This window comes from Mastigoproctus giganteus, chromosome 4, assembly GCF_048544385.1.
Source record: "Mastigoproctus giganteus isolate SK-2022 chromosome 4, ASM4854438v1, whole genome shotgun sequence".
Classification (NCBI taxonomy): Eukaryota; Metazoa; Arthropoda; class Arachnida; order Uropygi; family Thelyphonidae; genus Mastigoproctus; species Mastigoproctus giganteus.
In genome coordinates this window covers 69707178-69730490 of record NC_143578.1, presented here as the reverse complement: position 1 = coordinate 69730490, position 23313 = coordinate 69707178, and the positions used below count along the sequence as shown (strand labels likewise).

Below are 23313 nucleotides of genomic sequence, written 5' to 3'. Positions count from 1 at the left end.
AGACCAACGTTATAGAACCTGTGAGCTTAAAAGATTGATAAAAGATTGATCCATACGGCCCTTAGTCAGGCGGAGATATATGGCTTTTTCTCCCTGAAACAAAGGTTTTTCTTCATGAAAAAGAGACGAACTGAGCATTGAATACGCGTAATTTTACAGACACAACATCTCAACCTTAAATGTTCCTGTACTTTTTCTCGAACAATCCTTCCACTTCGGCTTGCCATATATTATCTGTGACGAATAAGGCGAGGAGCATCGTTGAATGTTAGCAATAGGAAGCGGGCTTGTCCAGCAGTTTCTATTACAAGGAGATTCCATTTATAAACTGAAATTGTTAAATGATTAACAATTAACAAATGAAATTGTTAATTGGTTAATAGTAACGCTGACTACTTTCTAAATGCAATAACGTGAATTAATGCACATTCACACAGTTTTCAATGATGGAAGTAAAAAAATGTAAAGAAGACTTTCTGATGTATGTTTAATTTTCAGTTTTAAATGAAAATTATAACATTATTCATTCATTAAAATACATTTCTTTCTCCTTTCTCACACTAGAACTTTGTGCAACTATTTATTTACTTAAACTTAGCCATCAGACTTACTTGTTGTGAGGGGACTTCAGACCACAGAAGTTTTAACCGCTGGAGCTATGGAAGGAGGTTAGGAAACAAATTTAGTACACATTTAGTAGAGATTAATAACATTTTACAACGATAATTACGATTATTAGTTTAACATTTTGTTACACGTTTTTATTTTGTATATTTTAATTTAGTTAAGGTTAGTTTAGACGCATTTGTTTATCGGTATAGAAACAACCGTGCCACATGAAATTGTTTATTTTATTATAATCGAACCAGATTCGCCTGAATCAAAGCAACATCAAAATGTTTTATCACTCAGCAGTATTTAGGTTCAGAATTTCTGTGATCAAATATTGCTCTGATTGGTAAATAAATCTTGTATACTGTTAAGTATACAAGATTTATTTACTTATTACTTATACAAGATTTTTTGTATACTGTTAAGGTAAAAGAGTTTCATAATAATAACTTGAGATTTTTTAAACGGTGACTGTGGTCTTAACACAGGTAATCATTAATAATACTTCTTTTATAAAAGTGGAAACTTCGCCCTCCAGTTACTGGGATATATATATATTTTACAATACGTGATACTGAAATAGATTTTCATATTTTATGTTTTAAAAGGTAAAATGTTAAAATGTATTTAGAAATTATATAGTAATGAAGTAATTTAGAAATTATACCGTTGTACAGTAATGTACACTGAGTGGACAGAAATCATGAGATACTTACATAGTAACGGGTAGGCCCACCTTTCACCCGGATAAGGGCAGTCACACGGCAAGGCATTGAGTCCACTGGTTCACGAAAGCGTTCCACAGGTATTTCCATCCATGCTTGCTGCACAGCTGTCCATAATTACTTCGCATTCCTGGGTGGAGGACCAAAGCTCGAACGGATCTTTCCACAGCATCTCAAAGATGCTCCACAGGGTTCATGTCCGGTGAACGGGGAAGCGATTCCATGGCGGAAGAATCTTCAGATGCTCTTCGAACCATGTTCTAGTCACCACGGCTCTGTGGGGAGGCGCATTGTCCTGCTAGAAGAGTCCATTGCTTTGTGGGTGGACGATGACCATGAAAGAATGCAGATGGTCTGCAAGGATACACGTAACATGGACCGTTCAGAGATGCGTCTAGACGTACCAGTTGAACACGCCCCAGACCATTGCCGACTGTTCACTCGCCTGAACAGTTCCTTGTTGACATGACGGGTGCATAGCTTCGTGCGGTTTCCGCCAGATACGCACCCTCCCGGCTGCTCGAAATAACTGGAAACCGGAATCATCATACCAGGAGACCCATCTCCAATCATTCAAGATTCAGTGCCGATGTTCTTTCGTCCGTTTGAGGCGTAGTCCTGTGTCATGGTGTTAGCAATGAGACTCTGGTGGGTCGGCGGCTCCCATAACCTATTGTGGCTAATGATAGCCTGATGGTCTTTGTGGAGACGTTTATGGCACCTCCCTCGTTGAAGTCGGCGATGATTTTGTGCGACTGTCGCTCTCTGGTTGGCTGAAACAATGTGTGACAGACGTCGACGGCCACATTCATCCATCACCTTTCTCTGCCCACAGCGCTCTCCACGATGAGATGTGATTCCAGAAATGGCGTATTTCCGATACACTGTTGATACTGTCGAACGGTGATAGCGCAATATCTGTACCACCTCCCTGACAGAGTGACCCATGCGTCGGGCACCCACTATCATCCTCCCTTTCAAAGTCGGTCAACTGACGACGTTTATCCATACTGACATCGAATTACCGTCTACGTGAATGCAGTGATGCTGTGTATCTATATACCTGTCAAGCGGGGGGTGGGTTCGTCCACTAGCGAGAGGCGTGACAGCGTCGCGTTGCCCAGGAACCAGGTGTTCCCATGAATTCTGTCCTTTCAGTGTATTTTGAGTTTTCTATTTAATGTTATACGTATATTTTTCCTTTTATTATTTTGCCAAATTAATTTTTAGTTTTGATATTTATATATGCAATGTTATAGGGATTTTCTCTAGCAATGTGCCTGGCTGCCAGGTTACGACCGCTGTTTTTTCACACTTGTCTAGTCCCCCATAGACGGAAGGAGTCTTTATGAGCTTTTTTCACACTGTCTCTGAGTTCTTCGGGTCTCAGGCGAGAATTGTATAGTCAAATCCTCTCTGAAAACTGCTTTTTCATCCAGCAATACAGGGATATTGATCGCAGAAGTCAGGAAATTTATATACACAACATATACTGACACTTGATACAGTAGATTGCCTTAGCGCAAAATCAACAAGTTAACCAACCCTGCCATGTGTATACTAATTATAAATAATAATTAATTCACCGTATTCTGTTTCTCCATGTTGTTGTAATGTTTAGGTTAAACTATCAGAATTCCCCTATGCTGAAAATTTTAAAATTTATACAAATTAAGAGAGTTCCCTGTAGAATCCTGGAAGTCCCATTATAATATAATGATATTATTATCCTAAAATCACGATTAAATACCTTGATCTGTCAAATACTGAAGGCTGAAGATTTTCGGACACCAGTTTGAGTGCCTTGAAGGCAACTTAAATTTTGGTCATTGAACTTAAATTGACTTACAGTTCGTTCATTTTATTAGCGTATATATCCCATCTTGCCAAAAATGGAAAAATAGTGTCTGGGAGAGTACAAGTCAACGACCGAAACCACTTATCATAAATTCCTTCCCATATTAATAGTGTTTAGTCCATCAAGGCGATAGCTTTATATTGCACTGATGGTATTCTGTGAATATTATCATAATTTTTCTTTCGATTATAAATATTCTTCCTGGTTGGAAAAGGGAAAACTTCTTTAATGTGCCCTAATGGATATAAAAGTTTAATTAGGAGAATAATTCAGTTTATCTTAAAAAGTATATCAATGTTTTGTCAATATTCAGAACAGAATCAAATTGTTGCTCAAATCTGTGTGCATATTTTTTTACTGTTCTGTTTTCTGTTAAATTCGGCTTATTCGATAAGTTAGGTTAGGTGTGCTCGTTAAGTACCAAAGCAACTAAGGCTATGAGCCATCAGTATGTTATGTCTGTAATTGCAAGTGTTCTTTGGTCGGCTTGATGTTCTGGACGAAAATCTTGAGTTTTCAGGAGAAAAACGATGCAACCCCCGATTGATACCGACTAACTCAGCCACGTTTTGAAAAAAAAAAAAAAAAAAAAAACCATAAAAATTCCTCACGTAATTCACGAGATTCTTTATGCCTTTTCCATCCGGTATGGGAGGACAATAATTATAGCCACTTGCTACCGCGAGGGGAGTTTATCAGAATCCCGTTGTTTACCTCGTATGTACTACATGCATATGCAATACCGATAGTAATTATAATTGAAAAGATACTGAAAGGAGCATGAATGTTTGAATTACTGTATTTAATGGGAAATTTTTAAATTAAGATAAATAAAATAAAAACTCACTGTATTTATAATATTAAAATTTTCAGTAATTCAAATAACATAAAACTCTAACGCTCGTTTCTGTTTAAGCCACTATTATTTTATAATTTAATTAAATGAAAACTCGCTGAATAGATTTACTGTATAAATCTATTAGAAATGATTTACTAAATAAACTACTAAATTTACTACTAAATAGAAATGATTTACTGTATTAACATTTTTCACACTGTGTGGTATCAGTGTAGCAGTAAATACGCAGAAGTATGTAAATTTGGAAAGACTCAGACGATAGCGACTGGTGATGAATGCGCATACTCGAGCTCAATATGTTCACTTAGCTATGTATTATTATCAGTGGGGAAAGTAGGCTTTTATCAAATTAAGCAAGTTTTATTTATATCTGACACAGAGAAATTGAGTAAGTTATGTTTTCAAGATTTATTGACTAGAACACGCAAAAATTAAGAAGTTTAAGAATAATCTCCATTTAATATTTGTATTTAAAATATGGCTTTTATGAGACCGGATTTCGAAAACTGTAATGCGATAGCACGATTGTCAGACTTGATGACACGTCCAGCCAAACTAGGTAAGCTAAACTGTAATATTATAATTACAAATATTTACAAGTGCATTTGGTTCGTGCTTTAGAAAAAAATTAAAATATGAAATCCATTGGCAGATTTATATATTTTATCAGAAATATTAGTTTCATTTTAATTCTCTTATAAGTTTAAAACAAATTATTTTATTTATTTATTTAATCGTTATTATCAGATAACTATTTTATTTAAGCAGATTGATGTTTTAAAATTCTTTTTAAAAATAATTACTGTAGAGTAACACAATTTTTATATTAAAAATACAACAGTCCTTCATGCAGTTAATAAGCTGTTTAAGTTAAAATATTTTAAACATTTAAACGGAAACATGCTTTTAAGACATGCTTTTATTTAAGATGAAAACTCCTCTCACCCTATATCAGTGTATGCCACCTGCTTCTATCTGGTGGCGTCAGCATCCTTGAATATTCTGTGCTTCTCCTTCGTCTTCCTAGGAACTCGGAACCCATTCTTTTTCCAAGAAATTCGGATCCCATTCGTTTGCCGAGGAATTCTGATCCCATTCGCTTTTCTTCAACAATATCACCCGCGTCGTCTTCTTGACTGCCTGTCGTCGTGTCCTCTGACTCTGCTAGCATGTCTTGAAACCGCTTGCCCAAGAATTCCGATCCCATTCGCTTGCCCAAAAATTCGGAGCCGAACCTTTTGCCGAGGAACTCTGATCCCATCCGCTTTCCGAGGAATTCCGAGCCCATCCTCTTGCCGAGAAATTCTGATCCCATTCTTTTTCCGAGATATTCCAAACCGATCCTCTTCGGTTGTAGACCGGGGTCCATCCTCTTTCCTAGAAATTCGGAGCCAATGACATAATCGTTCCTTGGACGAACACTCCGGGCTCTTTTCAACGTGTTTTCGCGGACCCGGAAATTGAGAGAAGGGATTTCCAGACCTGTCCCGAACCTGATTAACCTGAGAACTTGTCGTAGAGTGTGCTCTGGCATGTCATTTCCCCAGCGTCCATTCTTCACTGAGTTTAACACGACCTCTGCGACAAATCATAAGGTTCCGTAACCATTGGTAACAGAAACATACTATTAGCCATAACTATATAAAGAGTCCTGCTTCGGTGGGCGAATATTTCTCAAAGAGGGAAAAATGGCTTTTTGGAATTGCAAATATTTTTTTGAAATTAGAATTATTACTCACTTATGCTTGCTAGTTTAAAGAATGGTTCCTATTAATTAACTCTTTAATATATAAATTATCATCCATTTAATAAAATAGGCCGTTTGTAAACTGTAGTTTGTAATGAAAATGGCAAATGGTCTTTTCGCAAAACAATCTCATATTTTGGATGGGCACTGTTACGAGTTGACTTTGTGTTGCATTATAAATAAGCTATACTTCTAGTAATTATAATGTTATTTATTTGTAATGCAGTGCCACTATCTTGACAGCCGCCGTTTCGGTGGTCATTGTCATATTATATTAAAAATCGGAAACAAATCACTAATGATTTAATCCACAAGATAAGAGATGTTAAGTGGAGTTAGAAATTCCTAATTAAAATATAAAAGCTTATAAAAGCACCAAGTGTGTTTTGCAAATGGTCGATATTTAAAATGCAATTAAATAATCGCTATTAAGGCTCTGGTCATATGATAAGCTGTCAGTAGCCATCGAAACGGTTAGAGTGGTGGCACCGCATTAGTAATAAATGGTCTTAGAAATACATAGCTATATCTGAATAAATCAGAATATAAATAAAACGATGCCGTTTTACTAATATTCTGATTTATTCAGATATAGCTATGTATTTTCTGATGCGCTTGCACTATATTTATACATAGTCTAGAATCTCCCATAGCTTGAAGCTTATGTCCTAAACGCTTTAGAATCTAAATGGCCTTATGTAATGAGACTGTTCTTTTTCATTTGCGGATTTTGGTTTGCAAACGGCCTGTTTTATAGAAAATGGTTGGTCCTCCTATTCATGTATGCTTTTTGAAGTTTTTTTGAGTTCGTCTTATTTAGTATATTTATATTTAGTATTTGTATTTATTTATATTTAGTATTTATTTATATTTATATTTAGTATTTGTATTTATTTATATTTATATTTAGTATTTGTATTTATTTATATTTAGTATTTATTTATATTTATATTTACTATTTGTATTTATTTATATTTATATTTAGTATTTATTTATATTTATATTTAGTATTTATTTATATTTATATTTAGTATTTGTATTTATTTATATTTATATTTAGTATTTATTTATATTTATATTTAGTATTTGTATTTATTTATATTTATATTTAGTATTTGTATTTATTTATATTTAGTATTTGTATTTATTTATATTTATATTTAGTATTTGTATTTATTTATATTTATATTTAGTATAAATACGAATGATTTTCATATATCGTCTTCATTTTTTATTAAATTTGGCCGAGTTTCATATTGCAAATAGCGAATTAAAATTATTTCATTTAAATGACGTTTATAAAAGTTATGCAAAATCTGTTGAGCGTAATACGAATGAATTCATATTTTCTGTGATTAAAAAATCAGTTAAAGGTAAAATCATCACCAGGAAATATTACTGAATTTAGACAGTTGCGAATAAAGTAGAGGAAAGGGATAATATCGGAAACAATTAAAATTTTTAAACTAGTGTAAAAACAATCTTTTATTTTTTAACATTTTTTTACAGAACATTTAACAATAGTTCATTCTAATGGTATATATTAATAGCATTGAGCAAAGTATATAATTTATTTAAATCGCAGCTAAAAATTGGCTTTAAACCAGTGGAGATCAATCAAGAACGACATGACAGTAACACCTTTTATAATGAAATTGTGTGTGTGACGTAACCAAGTGGTGATATGTGAGTGCAGTCGTACACGCATTTTAGTTGACCATGGTTCGATCTCACGTAACCACTACACACGGTTAATGTTAAACAACGTTTTCTTCAAAATTGAATTCATCATTTTTTTTAATTTTTGATATATAACTTTACAATATATTAAGTTAAAAAAAAATAGTTTTTAACCTTATGGTTGTAATTCATATTTGTGCGTTTGTGCATCATAAATCTAATCATTGTAGGGATATTTGAATCGGTATATTGAAAATAAAAAATAGTTTTTATAATGCAGTAGTCCGTGACACCAAAGGCACAAATTAGCCCCTCAATAGCTTGAAGTTGAACAGCACTGTTTAGCCTGTAACTGGCTCAGCTTCCTCCTGATTTCTTTCTTTCTTATGTTCTTTAATGCTCAGATTACGAACCTGAGAGGGCATAAACTCAAATTGAGGAAAGACAGCTGTAGAATCGATCTGCTGAAATTTGACTTTAGCCAGCGGGTGGTTGATTGCTGGAACAAAATTTCATCTGTCGTTGTGGAAGTTGATAGCTTAAATAAATTCAAGGAGGAACTGGACAAACATTTGGAACAAATGGATGGGTGAAATGGGAAGTGTATTTTTTATTTTTTTATTTTTTTGGCTGATGCTGTATAAGCTTCCTCTTTCTTGCATCATGTGCCTCTACTAATGCTAATATTTTTTTTAAAATCAATTATCATAGAACGTTTTTGGACTGTTATTTCAGAACATAAATCCAAGAACCGTAATAGTAGCAAACCGAAGCAGAACTCAAGAACATTGTAGTATGTTTCAGGTAACAATGGTTTAGATTAGTAAAAATGGTTTAGATAGAATTTTAGTTAATTATAATTAATTCAGGTTTAGCCACAAACACAACCTATCGTTCTGAAAATAGTTTAAAAAAATTTTAGGGATTTTTGACATGGAATTTTTTAGAATTTTATAAAACCATTATATAAAAATGACTAAAAATTTTATATAATGGTTCATACATTCGCTTAAAAACGCTCACATATTATAGTATAACAAAATCATGCAGGAGTAGTCAGATGAATCATTTCAAACTTCTACATCATATAAAGTTGTATAATTTTATAATACAGTTTCATATAATACACATATACTGATTTACTTTATCAATTTACACTATAATGACTAAAAAATATATAGATTTTAATATATGCTTACTTCTTATATTAATTTTTAAGCAGGCTGCTTTGTAGATTTTGTACTATTTAGACATTTGAGCTTTTATGTAAATTTTTGCATAAAATATACATATAGTGATACACTGAGTGGCTACTTTATTAGCTATATCTTCTTTTTTCATAAAATGGAACGCTCCTTTAGAACACTCGTCACGTGTTCTTACCATGAGATATAAAGCAAACGGGCCGATACGTAAGGGGTGCTGTGTTTTTGCAATTGAATGTGAGAATGGGCAAGACAAAAGATTTAAGTAATTTTGAATTTAAACTCCTTTTGACATAGGTCGGCGCCAAACGCACCAGTATGAGTATATCGGAAACTGTAACCCTGTTCGGGGTTGCAGTTTCCGAGACAAAGTCGTAAAACCCTGTTGTGAGTTTTACGACTGTGTCTCGGATATACGAGATTAATTCACCAATTGTGTAATTTACAGACACACGGGTAGATGAGGTAATTCTCGGGCGGCCTTAATACGATGGGGATTTTTTTTTTTTTTTTTTTTTTTTTTTGTCCAATAACCATATAACATCCAGCCAAGGGCGATTCTGTGTTGGAAACGGTGATGAGAGAAGCGACGAATGCTGACAAGATATGTGCAGAGTAACAGAAAAGCTGCAGTCAATCAAATAGCAATCCTTTATAGCAGTGATAACCAAAAAGCCAAAAAAGGTACAGTTACAGTGAACTCAGGAACACTACTAGACAGTGGAAGGCTGGAGCACTAGAAATAGATGAGGCCATGAATCCATGGACCCATCATTCCAGGTGTCTGTAGTGTACGCTTGTGGTGGAGGCGTAATGGTGTTGGGGAGGAGTGCTTTTGTGGTGCACATTTGGCTCCTTAATAACATTCGAGTAACATTTGGATGCTACGGGTATCTGGAAGTTGTTTCCGATCAGGTGCATCCTTTCATGCATGCCGTGTATCCATCTGCGAATGGATTCTTGTAACAGAGTAATGTTCCATGTAAATTCTAGCTTTCTGGATAGAATTTTACAGAACCAGTTCCAGGAAGACGAGAGCGAATTCAGAGTAGAGATCCACAAACGTCCAGCCTGCTTCCCGCTGAGGGAAGCAGTTGGGAGTCAGCATGGACCGTTATTCCTTGGAACGCTTTCTACGCCTCTCTGAGTCCATATCACAACGAATCCAGTCTGTTCTGAGAGCTGAAGGGGACCTACTCGGTATTAGTTAGGTGTACTTAATAAAGTGGCCATTCAGTATATATTGTATCAAAAATTATTATATATTTTGGAATAAAATAGCTTATTTTTAATAATTTATTTTGGTTCTAAATGTTTTTATTACTGAACAACTTTTTGAGTATTAATAAACAATAACAACAGTTAAATAAAAAAGTAATAAAAATATTCATCACGGAACTGTGATGAATATTTTTTCTTCATCACAGTTCTGTGATGAATAAAATCATCAAAGAAAATTAATAAGAATAACATTTTGTGATTTTTTACGCCTTTTTACGTATTCGTGGCTAACAGTGACATTTTGCCTTTTCCACCCTTGGGAATTCGCTGGCCGAAGTTGAACGTTCAGGTTGGTGCTGGAGGAAAACTTTTTTATCGATTTTTTTTAGTCAAGTTAGTAAGTCTCGGACACGGCTTGCATGGTTTTATTTCCACAAATAGGCAAATCTACCAGAAAACACGCGCAACAGATATATGTTGGATCAAATAGGTGATGTAATACAAGTGTCGTTGTCGAGTTTGCACCAAACTTAACAACAACATCCCAGTTATCCATTGAACATACTTTTCCATTAGCTGGAAACATGAATTCAAGTCACGAACGACATAAATTAAGAATTGCACTGCGTGCAAATGAATCTTAACAGACTCATCTTAGAGAAAAGGATATCTCAATAAATAAGCCTCTAATACCAGCAGAGTTAAACTGTTCTTAACTTTAATCCTCTAATAAGGGCTATAATTAAGAAAATACACTTACATATTATTATTCAGAAGTGAGGAATTGAAACTTTTTTGCGCTGATAGCAAAACATTATCTACAAGATCTGTGGACTATTAAATGCAGCTACTAGGATTGAGCTCTGGTAGCTGCATTTAATAGCCCAGATCAGAGTCTATGTTTAGAGGGCTTAGAGTGTACAGAATTGCATGTGTGAAGTGAGTTTGCATTTGCTAAGTCCCTAAAGGTTGGACATGAGAGAGAGAGAGAGAGAGAGAGAGAGAGAGAGAGTGTGTGTGTGTGTGTGTAATGCAAGTGTTTGTACACCGAGTTGTCTTATAAGTGGTAGAATATGAAGAACCCTCAATTCAGCAACCTGTAATTTTTTTAAGAGCACTCTGAGATGTTATGTGCCATATCTTCAACACAACGCATTACAGAACCGAAGTCTGACAATATATACACTCTACAAAGTATTTTGAGACTTCTCCCCCGTCCAAAATCAGGAAACGATGAGAACTTTTTTTTTTTTTTTTTTGTTGGGTTCTAGTCGCATCAGCAACTTAGGCCATATTGCGTCGTAGATAATGTCCATAAATTGCGTGTCTGTAAATAGACACGCATATAAATGCGTAGATAATGTCTATAAATTTTGGTCGATTTTCTGGACGAAAAACGCGAGTTTCCGGGAGGATAAGGTTGTACATTCCATTTGCGATACCATATGTTCAATCATTCCCTAGAGCCCAAGCTTATCCATGGCTTGGAACATATTGTTTTCTTAATGTCTGAGTTTTAGAGTTCAAAAACAGTTACTGCTTCTTAACCTTCTCTGAAGAGAACATACCTTGAGAACTTTTTAATCATATATTTAAGCCAAGACTTCCATCCCTTCCGCGAGGAGGTTGGCTTCTACTATCTATTAATAAGTGTTTTTCCTCTTCTAAACACAGCACTTACAAAGTTATTAAAATACTTAAACAATCTTTTCTCTGTGAGCAATGCTCAGAGAGCCTCCTTTAAGTCCACGCTAGAAGATATCTTCAAAGTTAGTCTTAAAAAAAATAAAATCGACATAATTTCCACATTCCAACATAATACGTTGAGAAGATTCCTCCTGACCGCATTGACAAGTTCCTTGCTCTTTTAAACCTAGTTGGAAAAATCTATATGCCAAGCCGTGTCCTCTTATTAGGAATGTTGCATTTAAGCCAAGGCTTCTTTTTATTTACTAATCCAACTTGGGGGAAGAACAGATATATCTGTCTTCCTTTATTAGAATTTTGCCATAAAGCCACCCGTGGTTCATTCTAATGTAATGTCCATGTAGTGCTTATTTGTTCATGAGTGCAGTTTTAAAAGACTGTCTCATTAGGGTTACGCGAGAATAATCTCATCCTCTCGTGTATTATGCCCATAAATTGCCTGGGTTCTCTGGTGGGGTTTCATGTTTTGCTGGATGAAAAACCCGAATTTTCGGGAATAATAAAAAAAAACCTTGCTGGCCTTGCCTGAGACCGACTAACCCAGCTACGGAATGAAAAAAAAAAAAAAAAAAAAAAACCTGTAAAAATTCCTTTAACGGAATTCGAACCCATGTCCTCCTTTTCCTGTTTTTTGTACTCATGTCCTCGTGGTAGTTTTGTTCGTGTGTTGTGTTGTGTTGTGCGAATAGTCATTCTACAGCCAGCCAACGGCAATTATTATGAGAACCACTGACTGGTTCCTGTCCTAGCTTCGAGGAGACGAGCCATATGCATCTGAAGCGAACAAGAAGAGGAACTCCTCCCACAACACTGGAGTTGCTAGAGGCTAATTCGTGAAGGTAACTAACTCTTCGGACCGACCGAGACATAGAGAAGGAGTCTCAAGGAGGATGAGGAACAAACGGAACAGGCATAGAGAGAGAGAGAGAGAGAGAGAGAGAGAGAGAGAGAGAGAGAGAGAGAGGCATAATATCCTCGAGTATCCCACCTTTGAAAAACGTGAACGTCAGCGGAATGGGGCGATCGTGAGGACGGGGTTATTGAAGAGGCTGGTGAGAAAAGTTTCAAATGATGGGAAAGAGAGGAGTCTTTTTTAAGTAATCCCATTTTTGAGGGCCAAGGAAAGTAGAATTGGCTTGAAATAAGCGAAGTTTAGTAACGTATGACTCCTGTAAGAAACACATCTGGCCTGCTAGAATTCTGTATTCAATCCGATCAAAAATCTTGAACTTGAAATGAACTTGAAACAGTTCGTTGAGAAGCCAGTACGCTCCACCCCCGCTTCTGTTGCTTAGCTAGTAGCTGAACAGCAGAAGAAATGGATACAAATTGCGGCTGCCTGCTAAGAACCAGTCTAGAATGTTCAATGAGGAGTCGATGCTGTCGTTAGTAAATAAAATGGGTCTCCATCTTATTAATATATTCATTAAAACTCGTGTTTTTCTAAACTTAATGGTGTTGTAATACTTTTGTAGGGTAGTGGGGAGTGATTCGCAGAGATCGAGTTTGATTCTCCAAAAGACTTTTGTGCCTTGTAATAATGGTACTAAATATGCTCCTTAAAGTCGAGATATGAGTCGAGGACTACTCCTGAGATGGTAGAGGGCTCTAATGTCCCACAAGGAAGCGGTGCGGAGAGGAGTCAAGTGCAGGTTTCACGGTTCCTCTGTGTGAGAAAATATGTATCTAGATTTCTCGTGATTAAGGCTGCGACCGAAAGACTTAAAAAAACCTTAGAAGATATCACTAGAATTGTTTAGTATTTTGCAGAATTATACAGGCATGACAGACCACGCCTTTTTGTTTTGGCACAGCATGCATCAGACAATATCATCTACACTATATTACCAAAATTAACAGGATCCTGCATGTTTCGAAGAACATTTTATTGATATAATATTTAATAATGTATCGGGTCCTCCTTTGTCCTTAACACGTATCCTTGGTGGTAGATAGAACTCTGAACATGTTTTTATAATAGAAAAACGGTATTTTGGTGTTTCAGCTACTGAAGGTGCGCGTACCTGACCGAAGCCGACGTTCAATTTCATCCCAAAGATGCGTTCAATGGGGTTAAGGTTTGTACATTCATATCTTAAAACAAAGTCACTACATGCCTTGCAGTATGGTGCGTTTTCATGCAGAAACAGAAAAGGGCTCTCTCTCTCTCTCTCTCTCTCTCACTCTCTCTCTCTCTCTCTCTCTCTCTCTCTCTCTCTCTCTCTCTCTCTCTCTCTCTCTCTCTCTCTCTTCACATTGATGCTGCAATATAGGAAGAGAGGAATTGTCAAGAATGTCAGTGTACCATAGGGCATTTATTGGTTCAAGAACCACATCCAATGGTTCCAACGCAAACGACGTGAACCAGCCCCAGACAGTGAGAGCAACTCTGCCAAATTTTGCAGTTGAAACAACGATACACTAAATGACCTCTTCTCCGACCATCTACCAAATCCAAACACGACTACCAGATTGTAAAACTGTGTTCCATAATATAACACTCCATAACACGGTTTCCAATGTTCCAAGGACCAATATAGCTGGGTTGTGTACCAGGCAAGGTATGGACAGTCTCGGATGGCATACTCGATGGCGAGTATGGTTCATGTTTTCCAAATCCCAGGGGAGTCCGGGTACATTTGGCAATGCAATGTGCATATGCTAAGTAAGTGTAAACTAAGGTAAAATTTCATCGATTTACAAATTCCCCTCCCCAAACACTTGTCCGTGGTGGCCTTTTTAGTTTCCCCGTCTTAACTCGAGATTCCACTCCTCCTCCTTTTCCTGCCTCTTATTACTAATTATTCTTCTTTTAGCCTTTTATTTTATTCAATGAAATGAGTAACAAGAATTCAGTGAGCGTTTTTATAATAAAAGTAATTTAGATCGCAGGCTTTAGCCATACTTAGATAGTTAGTTGCTTATTCTTATTACTTTTTAAATTATTTTCAATATATTATTCGCTACCTCTACTCTGCCAGATAGTGACTGGAGGGAGTCCGAGTAGTGTGTATGCGGGGAGCATTGTCGAGGCCACGTTATGTCAAGGATCTGGGTATATTCTTCACACGTGTACGCCATATCCAAAAATTTCATTACTTCATACAGCATGTCCCACCCACTTTTTCTTACCATTGAATACACCATGAATTGTCAAACTAATAGAGCAAGCTTATCTGCGAAAAGATCTAAACCTCCCAAGCACTTCCTAATTCATTTCATAAATATACGTGGTCTCAATTCTAATCTCAGCGATGTCCATTTCCACTTGCAGTCTGCCAAACTCCATGTACTTTTTCCTCAGAGAATCTCAGTTATCGTTTGATTCAACTACTGCTCATCTCAGATGCCCAGATTATTCGCTGTATGATTGATTCCTTTCGCCTGAAAGGTGGTACTTGTGCATATGTCCGTTCTGATATTCCCTGTCAGAGACTTGGCAATTTGGAATCTCCTCTCTTTGATCTTCTCTGGCTTAAAATCTCTCTACCTCATTGTGTCAAATTCATCTGTTGTCTCTACCGTTCTCCCAACTCCACTAATCACTTGGAGCTCTTTGACTTCCTCTCTTTGCAACTTGACTTTCTCCAGTCCAACTTTCCTAACAGTGAGGTAATTTTCCTTGGTGATTTTAATGTTCACAACTCCAGCTGGCTTCAGTTTTCTACTCACACCGACCCAGCAGGTCGAGATGCTGAGGCTTTTGCAATTACTAATGACCTAGCACAGATTGTTCATTTACCTACAAGAATACCGGACAATCCTAATCATACAGCCAATACGCTTGATCTTTTTCTCACAAACAACCCTTCTAAGTACACGGTCGAAGTGAGAGGTCTTTTAGGCACTTCAGATCACAACTTGGTGATTGTCTCTTCTCCAATGGAACCTTTATCTCATGGCTATTCCCAACCTCGTGTTGTTTGGCATTACAAGAATGCAAAATGGGATGATGACCTGCGAGACTTCTTTTCTTCTTTTCCTTGGTCGGATTACTGTTTCAAAACTTCTGATGTCAACGTTTGCTCAGATCGTGTCAGTGAAATTATTTTTGTAGGAATGGAATCCTTTATCGCACACAGAACTTTAAAATCTCAACCTTTATCTAAACCTTGGTTTTCCAAAAATTGATGCTAAGGATGTTCAAGAGAAGAACGTTGCATATCCTAATTGGCTTGTTTCTAAATCTTCCGTTTCATTTTCTGCCTACACCACAGCTCGCAACAATTGTAAAGCAGTTATTAATCAGTCCAAACTAGAGTTTGAACAGGCTAAGAGTAGAAAACTTGCTTCTTACCCTAATGGTAGCCGAGCATTCTGGTCTCTTGCCAAAGTTATTGGCCGCAACTTGTGCCCATCTCTGCTTCCACATCTGTGCAAACCAGATGGTGCTGTTGTCACTTCAGCCAAGGGTAAAGCTGATCTGCTAGCATCCCATTTTTCTTCCAGCGCATGTATTAATGATCTTGGTAAAACACCTCCCACCATTCCCAACACGCTCCATTCATTGCCTCCTGTGGTCTTACGTCAAAAGGATATCAGACGGATTTTGATGAATCTGGATGCTAAGAAAGCTCCAGGTCCTGATGGTATTTCTCCACTTGTTCTCAAAACCTGTGCTCCTGAACTTACTCCTATTCTTTGCCGCCTTTTTTCACTTTCTTATTCCAAAGGTGTTTTTCCTTCTGCTTGGAAATTTACTCATATCCAGCCAGTTCCTAAAAAGGGTGACAAATCCCTCCCATCCCATTGCAATTACTTCTACTCTCTCTAAAGTAATGGAGAAATCAATTAATCACCAACTCTTAAACTACCTAGAAACCTTATGTCTAACCAACGATCCCCAGTATGGATTCCGTCAGTGTCGATCCACTGGTGATATTGTGGCTTATGTTACCCATTTATGGACTAATTCAATGGAAAAGTTCGATGAAACACAAGTAGTTGCTCTTGACATCTCAAAGGCTTTTGATCGTGTTTGGCATAAAGGTCTTCTAAACAAGCTTCCATCGTATGGGTTGCCAACTGCTTTATTAGTAAATGGTTATCCAGTTTTCTCTCTGATCGCTCACGGAGGGTGATGGTAGATGGCTCTCTGTCTTCTAACTTCTCCACTAATGCCGGTGTCCCCCAAGGTTCAATTCTTTCCCCCACTCTTTTCCTCTTGTATATTAATGACCTTCTTCCATTGACTGGAAATCCTATCCATAGTTTTGCCGATGATAGCACATTGCATTCCACTTTCCATTTTGAGAAACCTTGTCCTGCTCAATCAGCTTCAACTTCTCGAAAATCTGCTACCAATTCTTAAATGCCGATCTTCAGGTAATTCTTCAGTGGGGCAAAGACAACTTAGTTGATTTCAACCCTTCTAAAACTCAGTCTTGTCTTATATCTCGCAAAAAGGATTCTTCTGCTCCTATGCTTATTTTTAGTTACACTCCGATTTCTAGGCACAATGATATATCTCTTTTGGGGATTACCCTGACTTCTAATCTCTCTTGGCACAAGCACATTACAAATATTGCTTCCTCTGCATCTAAAAAACTTGGTTTTCTCTTTCGCTCTCGGCGTTACTTTTCTTCCAAACAGCTGCTCACTCTGTATAAATCGCAAATCCGCCCTGCCGTGGAATATTGTTCCCACATTTGGGGGTGGTGCCCCCAAAACCTCTCTCAGGCTTCTTGATTCCATTCAGACGAGGGCAGTTAGGGTAATTAATGATTCATCTCTAACAGAGTCTCTCCACTCACTTTCTCATAGACGCACTGTTTCTGCTGCATGCCTCTTCTACAAATACTTCCATGGGCACTGTTCTTCTGAATTGGCTTCTATAATTCCCGCTCTCTCTTTCAAAACAGTCCGAACACGTGCCGCCACCAGCCAACATCCATTTACTGTCCACCTTTGAATCCACAGAACCAACTTTTCATCTTCCTCGTTTATTCATTCAACTGCCGTTTTCTGGAACAACCTTCCTTCACACGTATTTCCTGAAAATTACAATCTACAGAAGTTCAAGTCCAATGTCAACAAATATCTTCTTTCGTCTTCTCAACCTCCAACCCACGCACGGTACTAAGTACTATAGGTTCTAATACCTTTCGTGTTAGGGATTCACATAAAAGTAAAATAAATAAATATTTTCCTTTTTGCATTTTTATTTTTTTTAAATCCCTTATGCATTAACGATCACCCAGTTGCGGATGTTTTGTATGTGACGCTTTTTCTATACTGGTTAGCATATATGCGTAAAGTGCCTTTGTTTTCACCATGTACTACCTCGACTTCCATTCGATGGATTTTCATGAAATTTTCTAATTGGCTATCTTAAAAAGATTTGTTGGGCCATCAGAAATTGCACTAAAATTGGGCTAATAGAAATCCGACAGTTATTATTTCTTTATTATTTCACTCGAATCCCAGTGGATACATTCATGAAATTTTATATTTGGGCCTTTTAGAAAGATTTGTCGAACCATCCAAATTTCATTGAAATCAGACTAATAGAAATCGGACAGCTGTTATTTCTTTTTCTTTTCTTTTCTTTTTTTTATATCACATAAAGGCTTTTCCTATACCGTATATTGTAACTGTAGCACTGGATTTTATGTTTATTGATTGGAAGAGTGAATGGGCAATATGGTGGATGTGCAGAAACGAAATTTTATTAGTTCGCACATAAAGGTCTTTGCTATTTGAGAAAGTCCTTTTTTATTATCAGTTTACTAAATATATAAATCACTGATTACTGTATTGTTATTTGCTTATTAATGTAATCACAGCAGGAACATGAAATACGTGCTATATTTCAGTTGTTCAATAAAAATAAGTAAAGGCATTGGCAAATTATTGACAGCATTTTGCGATCTGAGGTATCGTTGCTATTTAATTTATTAAATCACATAGCCCCAAATACACGTTGCATTTCACGCGCTAATCACAAAGTATTACGAAACGTGGAGTGAATATTATATTGTGAGGTATATGCAGTGAAGTGAAAACAATTCTATATATTATCAGTTAATTAATTAGCTCTTTTTGATAACAACATAATTAATTATTTACTTTTCGTTTCTATTAATCACTGAAGAAGAAAAAATTCGATTAATTTAAGAAATAAAAATCTAACACGCCCTGAAGTGCAAAGCACTATGTACATTAACTAACTTATCTGATTTGATAGTCAGTGATTTCTCTGATCTCTCATGGAGAAATCATATATTCAGAAGTCTAAATGGAAAATTTTACGAAACGAAACGTTTGTTAATAAAATATCTTATTTTCAATAAACAAGTATTAGTGAACGATTAGTGCCAATGCACCATGTTTTGTTCGTAGTGAACTGCCGAAGTAGATAATTGGCATCGTTTTAATTATATCTCATATTGTGAATACCTTCATAACGAGTTGCCTTGGTATTGCACTACCTCGAATAAGTAACGCTTCACCAATGGAGAAGACTAATGTTACTTATTCTCGGCACATGCCACCATCCAGCCGACATCATTTCAAGGTTTGTTGGCCTTTCCTCGGTGGGCCGGTAGGTACTCTGGTGTTGCAATCGTGACAATCGAGTTATGAAGTATAACACCACAATGAGAAATGCCTGATGTTGAAGCGTTACGTATTTGATGTGGTGCAATACCATGGCAACTCGTTGTGAAGGTATTCACAATATGAGATACAATTAAAACGATGCCAATTATCTACTTCGGCAGTTCACTACGAACAAAACATGGTGCAATGGCATTAACCCGTTCACTATTGAATATTACGCGTAGTCTCATGCTTTATGCAAAATAATCACCTTAGTTTATAATAAACAAGTATTTAAAATAACTAAATGCACAAGGCATGATACATTAAGAGTTTAATATCTATATAATATCGGCGTGTAGATATACCATAGACAACTCTTAAGAAACTACAAAGTAGCTGTTGTAGGCATCATTTGCGCTTTCTCATATTGTGCTCTGCGTTCACGACGAGTTGCCAAGATATTGCACTTCCTCGAATAAGTAACGCTTCACTAATAGAGAAGACTATTATTACTTATTATCTCTCATATTGTGTGATTATCTTCACAACTGGGTCGTCATGTCTGCAATACCAGGGTACCTGCCCACCCACTGATGACAGGCCAATAGCCCACTGATGACAGGCCAATAGCTTTGAAACTGTGCTGTCTGGGTGGTGGTACCCACTGAGAATAAGTAACAATAGTCTTCTCTATTAGTGAAGCGTTACTTATTCGAGGTAGTGCAGTATCATGGCAACTCGTCGTGAAGGCAGAGCACAATATGAGAAACAGAGCAAATGATGCCTACAACAGCTACTTTGTAGATTCTTAAGAGTTGTCTATGGTGTATTTACACACCGATATTATATAAATAAACAAGTATACACTGTACACGAATTTCCTACGTGTGTGACGGACTCGAACAGCGTCCCAATGCACGCTGGTTAATTCCAGGTTCGGTATATATTGCTGAAAAGTTCCTGCCTTTGTGCAAAATTGTACGTTCAGAAAAGATATGATTGGAAGCAAATAAAAATCACAGTAGCCTCGGCAGACATATTGGTCCTGCAATAACCTTGTTTGGGGGTAAGGATTAAGTATATGATTTGTCTTCTGTTAGGTTTGTGATAGCTCCGGCTGTATTAACTAGCATGCGCAGATCTTTTTATAAAAAATACTGATATCTCGTTAAATTTGTTATTAATTGTTTAATACCTATTAAGTTATGATTAGTGGCAAATATTATAATTGTATATTACGGACAGTAAAGAATATCATTTTCAGAAAATCAGTTGTGCTGAGCAGCACACATGATCGATAATTTGAATATTCTTTTATGAATTGCATGATAGGGCTTAAACTTAAAAATTGAGTGACGCGTTATTCGTTGGCAAGAACGTAAAATAGAAATTTACCCAGCTAGAACTAGCAATGCCAAAATATTTCTCTTTCCAGAATATTCCAGAAATAATACAACTACAAATGTTTTTCATGAATGTACTTTGCCATGCCTTCGATAGCATTATATATATGTGTGTGTGTGTGTGTGTGTGTGTGTGTGTGTGTGTGTGTGTGTGTGTGTGTGTGTGTGTGTGGAGAGAGAGAGAGAGAGAGAGAGAGAGAGAGAGATCTGAATGATTGATTCTTCTGTTGCAAGGGAAATGCAACAAAAACAATGGAAAAACTGACATGCATGAAACAAATAGGTTTGAGTCTGTTAGCTTTTCTGTAGGGAAAAAAGGTGGTACAAAAACCACAAAGGAAAACACGAAATCAATAAATCTTACTTCAGGAAATTCAAAATTCAGTGATGTTTGGGCTGTCGCGTTTGATCTCCCATTTCGGGCATTGAGTTTGCCTTTGTGAATTTTTTGTATAATTAATATGGATACGTTCTAACTATATGGAGTATTTCCTAAGAAATTTGCCCTTTATATTCACAGTAATATGGTGGATGGCTTTAAAATATCTGATCGTGCGTAATTCTGTGCTTTCCTGGATATGATATCAACCACAGACAAAATAAAAAAGACTCTACCTGAATTGCAATAACGTAACTTAGAATAACTTACAATTCCGTTTTTCAGATGGAAGTTTTTTTTAATATGTAGATGAGAAGAATAGCAAATGATTATGCAATGTGAACAAACTAGAGATGTCTTTGATTCCAAGTGGAAAGGGCTTGAGTTCGAATCCCGTCTCGTTAGAGGAACTTTTTTTTAACGATTTGGCCAAGCTAGTTGGTGTCGAGCGAGGGTTGCATAGTTTCCATGAAACTCAGATTTTTCATTCAAAAATCGGGTTGGGCGAAAAAACCCGAAAAATACACGCTATTAGAAACACAATTAGCGCACTGTAGCCATTATTGCTGATGCCCCGATAAAATTAATCAAACAAATAAACTAGAAACATAATATACTGACGCATCATGACCTTTATTGCCTTGGAGCTTAACACACACACTAAAAACGATTCAATAGATTTAAAAATTTTAAAATTAAATAGTTTAAGTAAAAAAAATTATCCATTTATTAGAATGGCGTTTAGACGAAACCATCAAGGAAATTATTCAATGAGATTTAGCTAGTCTCTCTCTGCTATTGAGGAGAGATTTTCAGAATTCATTAGCTTGTAGTAATTAGCATTAGTTTCTGCATTAATTCTGCGCATCAGTTTCTAAAGTCAGCTTGTTTGCAATCGATAGTCTATATTTGAACTTTTCAGTTACATCCTTCCCTGAGGGTTTAATATCGTAATCATTTTCATGGTCAATAATAATTTCGGATTAAACGTCATCACAATCTGCATTGAAGAAAACATATTCTGAGAATGCTGGCAGAGCAAATCACTGCGATAATCCTTTGAGCTGATATTGTATGTTAACTACTGTTGGAGAGAGAGAGAGAGAGATACAGCCATTTGCATAATAAAATCCGTCTTGAATGCATCGGAAATCAGAATTTATCCTTATCAACTTACAAAACAGGCTTAGTATCTGAGTAACACAAAATGGCTTTTCTGTATATTTTATTTCTTTCTCTCTTTCGTCCCCAAACTCCAAGCTATTTACTCCATTGAGTCATCAGCTATCTCAATAGACACGTTTCATGAGGTAAATCGGATTGATGTAAAAAATACAATCAAAACATGAATGCTCAGTGCAAATAAAGAACGCCATTAAATTTCTTACATGTCTTGGAAAGTCATTATATACAAAAGTTCATTTAAGACGAAACAATTTGTCAGCTGGCAAATAAATCCAATTTTCTCCTTTCAATCTGAAGATAATTAATTTAATCTAAGAGCACTCTTTTCAAACAAAACAAAGCTATTTACTTCTGCAGACAAATGATTTGCCTGTCAGCGATGGTAGGATATTTCGCAGCGAACAATGAAAAGAATGATGTCAAATAGCCATTATGACATTGAACGAATAATCTATAATCTTTCATGGCAGAAGTATTTGGCCCTTGTGTTTGTTCCTTAATGCATTAAGATCGTATAATTGCACACAGTCAATACATTTTCTAGTTGAATTTCCCAATCAAGATCAAGAGAAGTTATCTGAGGATGGACACCAAGGTGAAAAATTAAATGGAGATGATTGTATAACAAGCACATTACGGATTTTTAATGGAAAATCTTTTAATTTTTTGCGGTTTACAAATAATTTATGTGTAATCAGACCATCTAATAGCGAACTGAGGTGGAAAATTCCCAGAATTCCTGGAGATTATTTTGTACTTAATGAAATTGTCTGTAAAAAGACTAGTTTAATCAGTGGGACATCTGAACGCATGAGTGTTCTAATACATAACATTATAAAATTTTCAGAAAAAAATGAATATACGAGGTGCATTCAGAAAAATAAATCCATTATGTTTTTTTAAGGGATACTGACGAAAGAGCTAAGGAATTTGACAAAAGTAATGTATGTCGATCAGTGGAGAAGAGGATAAATAGAACTCCTTTTAGTCTTTGATCCGCTGTTCATCATATTTTGTACATCCTCCCTGAACTTTTGGAAAGCCTCTTTTGAGATATGTTCACAGCCATGAACAGTCAAAATGTTTAATGCACATTTGCTTGTCAAATTATAGTATCCCCCCCCTCCTCAAATCATCTTTGGGTTCTGAGACGGGATCTAGTGAAAAGAGGCAAGAGGAAAGAGCTCAAA

The 23313-nt window shown here is 36.3% G+C and overlaps 1 protein-coding gene across 3 annotated transcripts in view; it reads right to left on the bottom strand.

Moving 5' to 3' along the window:
* The window catches only part of LOC150086820 (uncharacterized), a 109258-nt gene that overhangs the window by 4339 nt on the left and 81606 nt on the right, over positions 1 to 23313 (bottom strand). The window contains exons 3-4 of one of the 3 annotated variants that reach the window (XM_090371594.1): positions 5000 to 5431; positions 612 to 656 (exon numbers count right to left, since the gene is read on the bottom strand). The exons of the other annotated variants lie outside the window; for them this stretch is intronic. Coding sequence (XP_090227720.1) covers positions 5001 to 5431 — 431 coding nt within the window. The 3' untranslated portion in view covers positions 612 to 656; position 5000. The remainder of the gene's footprint in view (positions 1 to 611; positions 657 to 4999; positions 5432 to 23313) is intronic. 3 annotated transcript variants of the gene reach the window in all.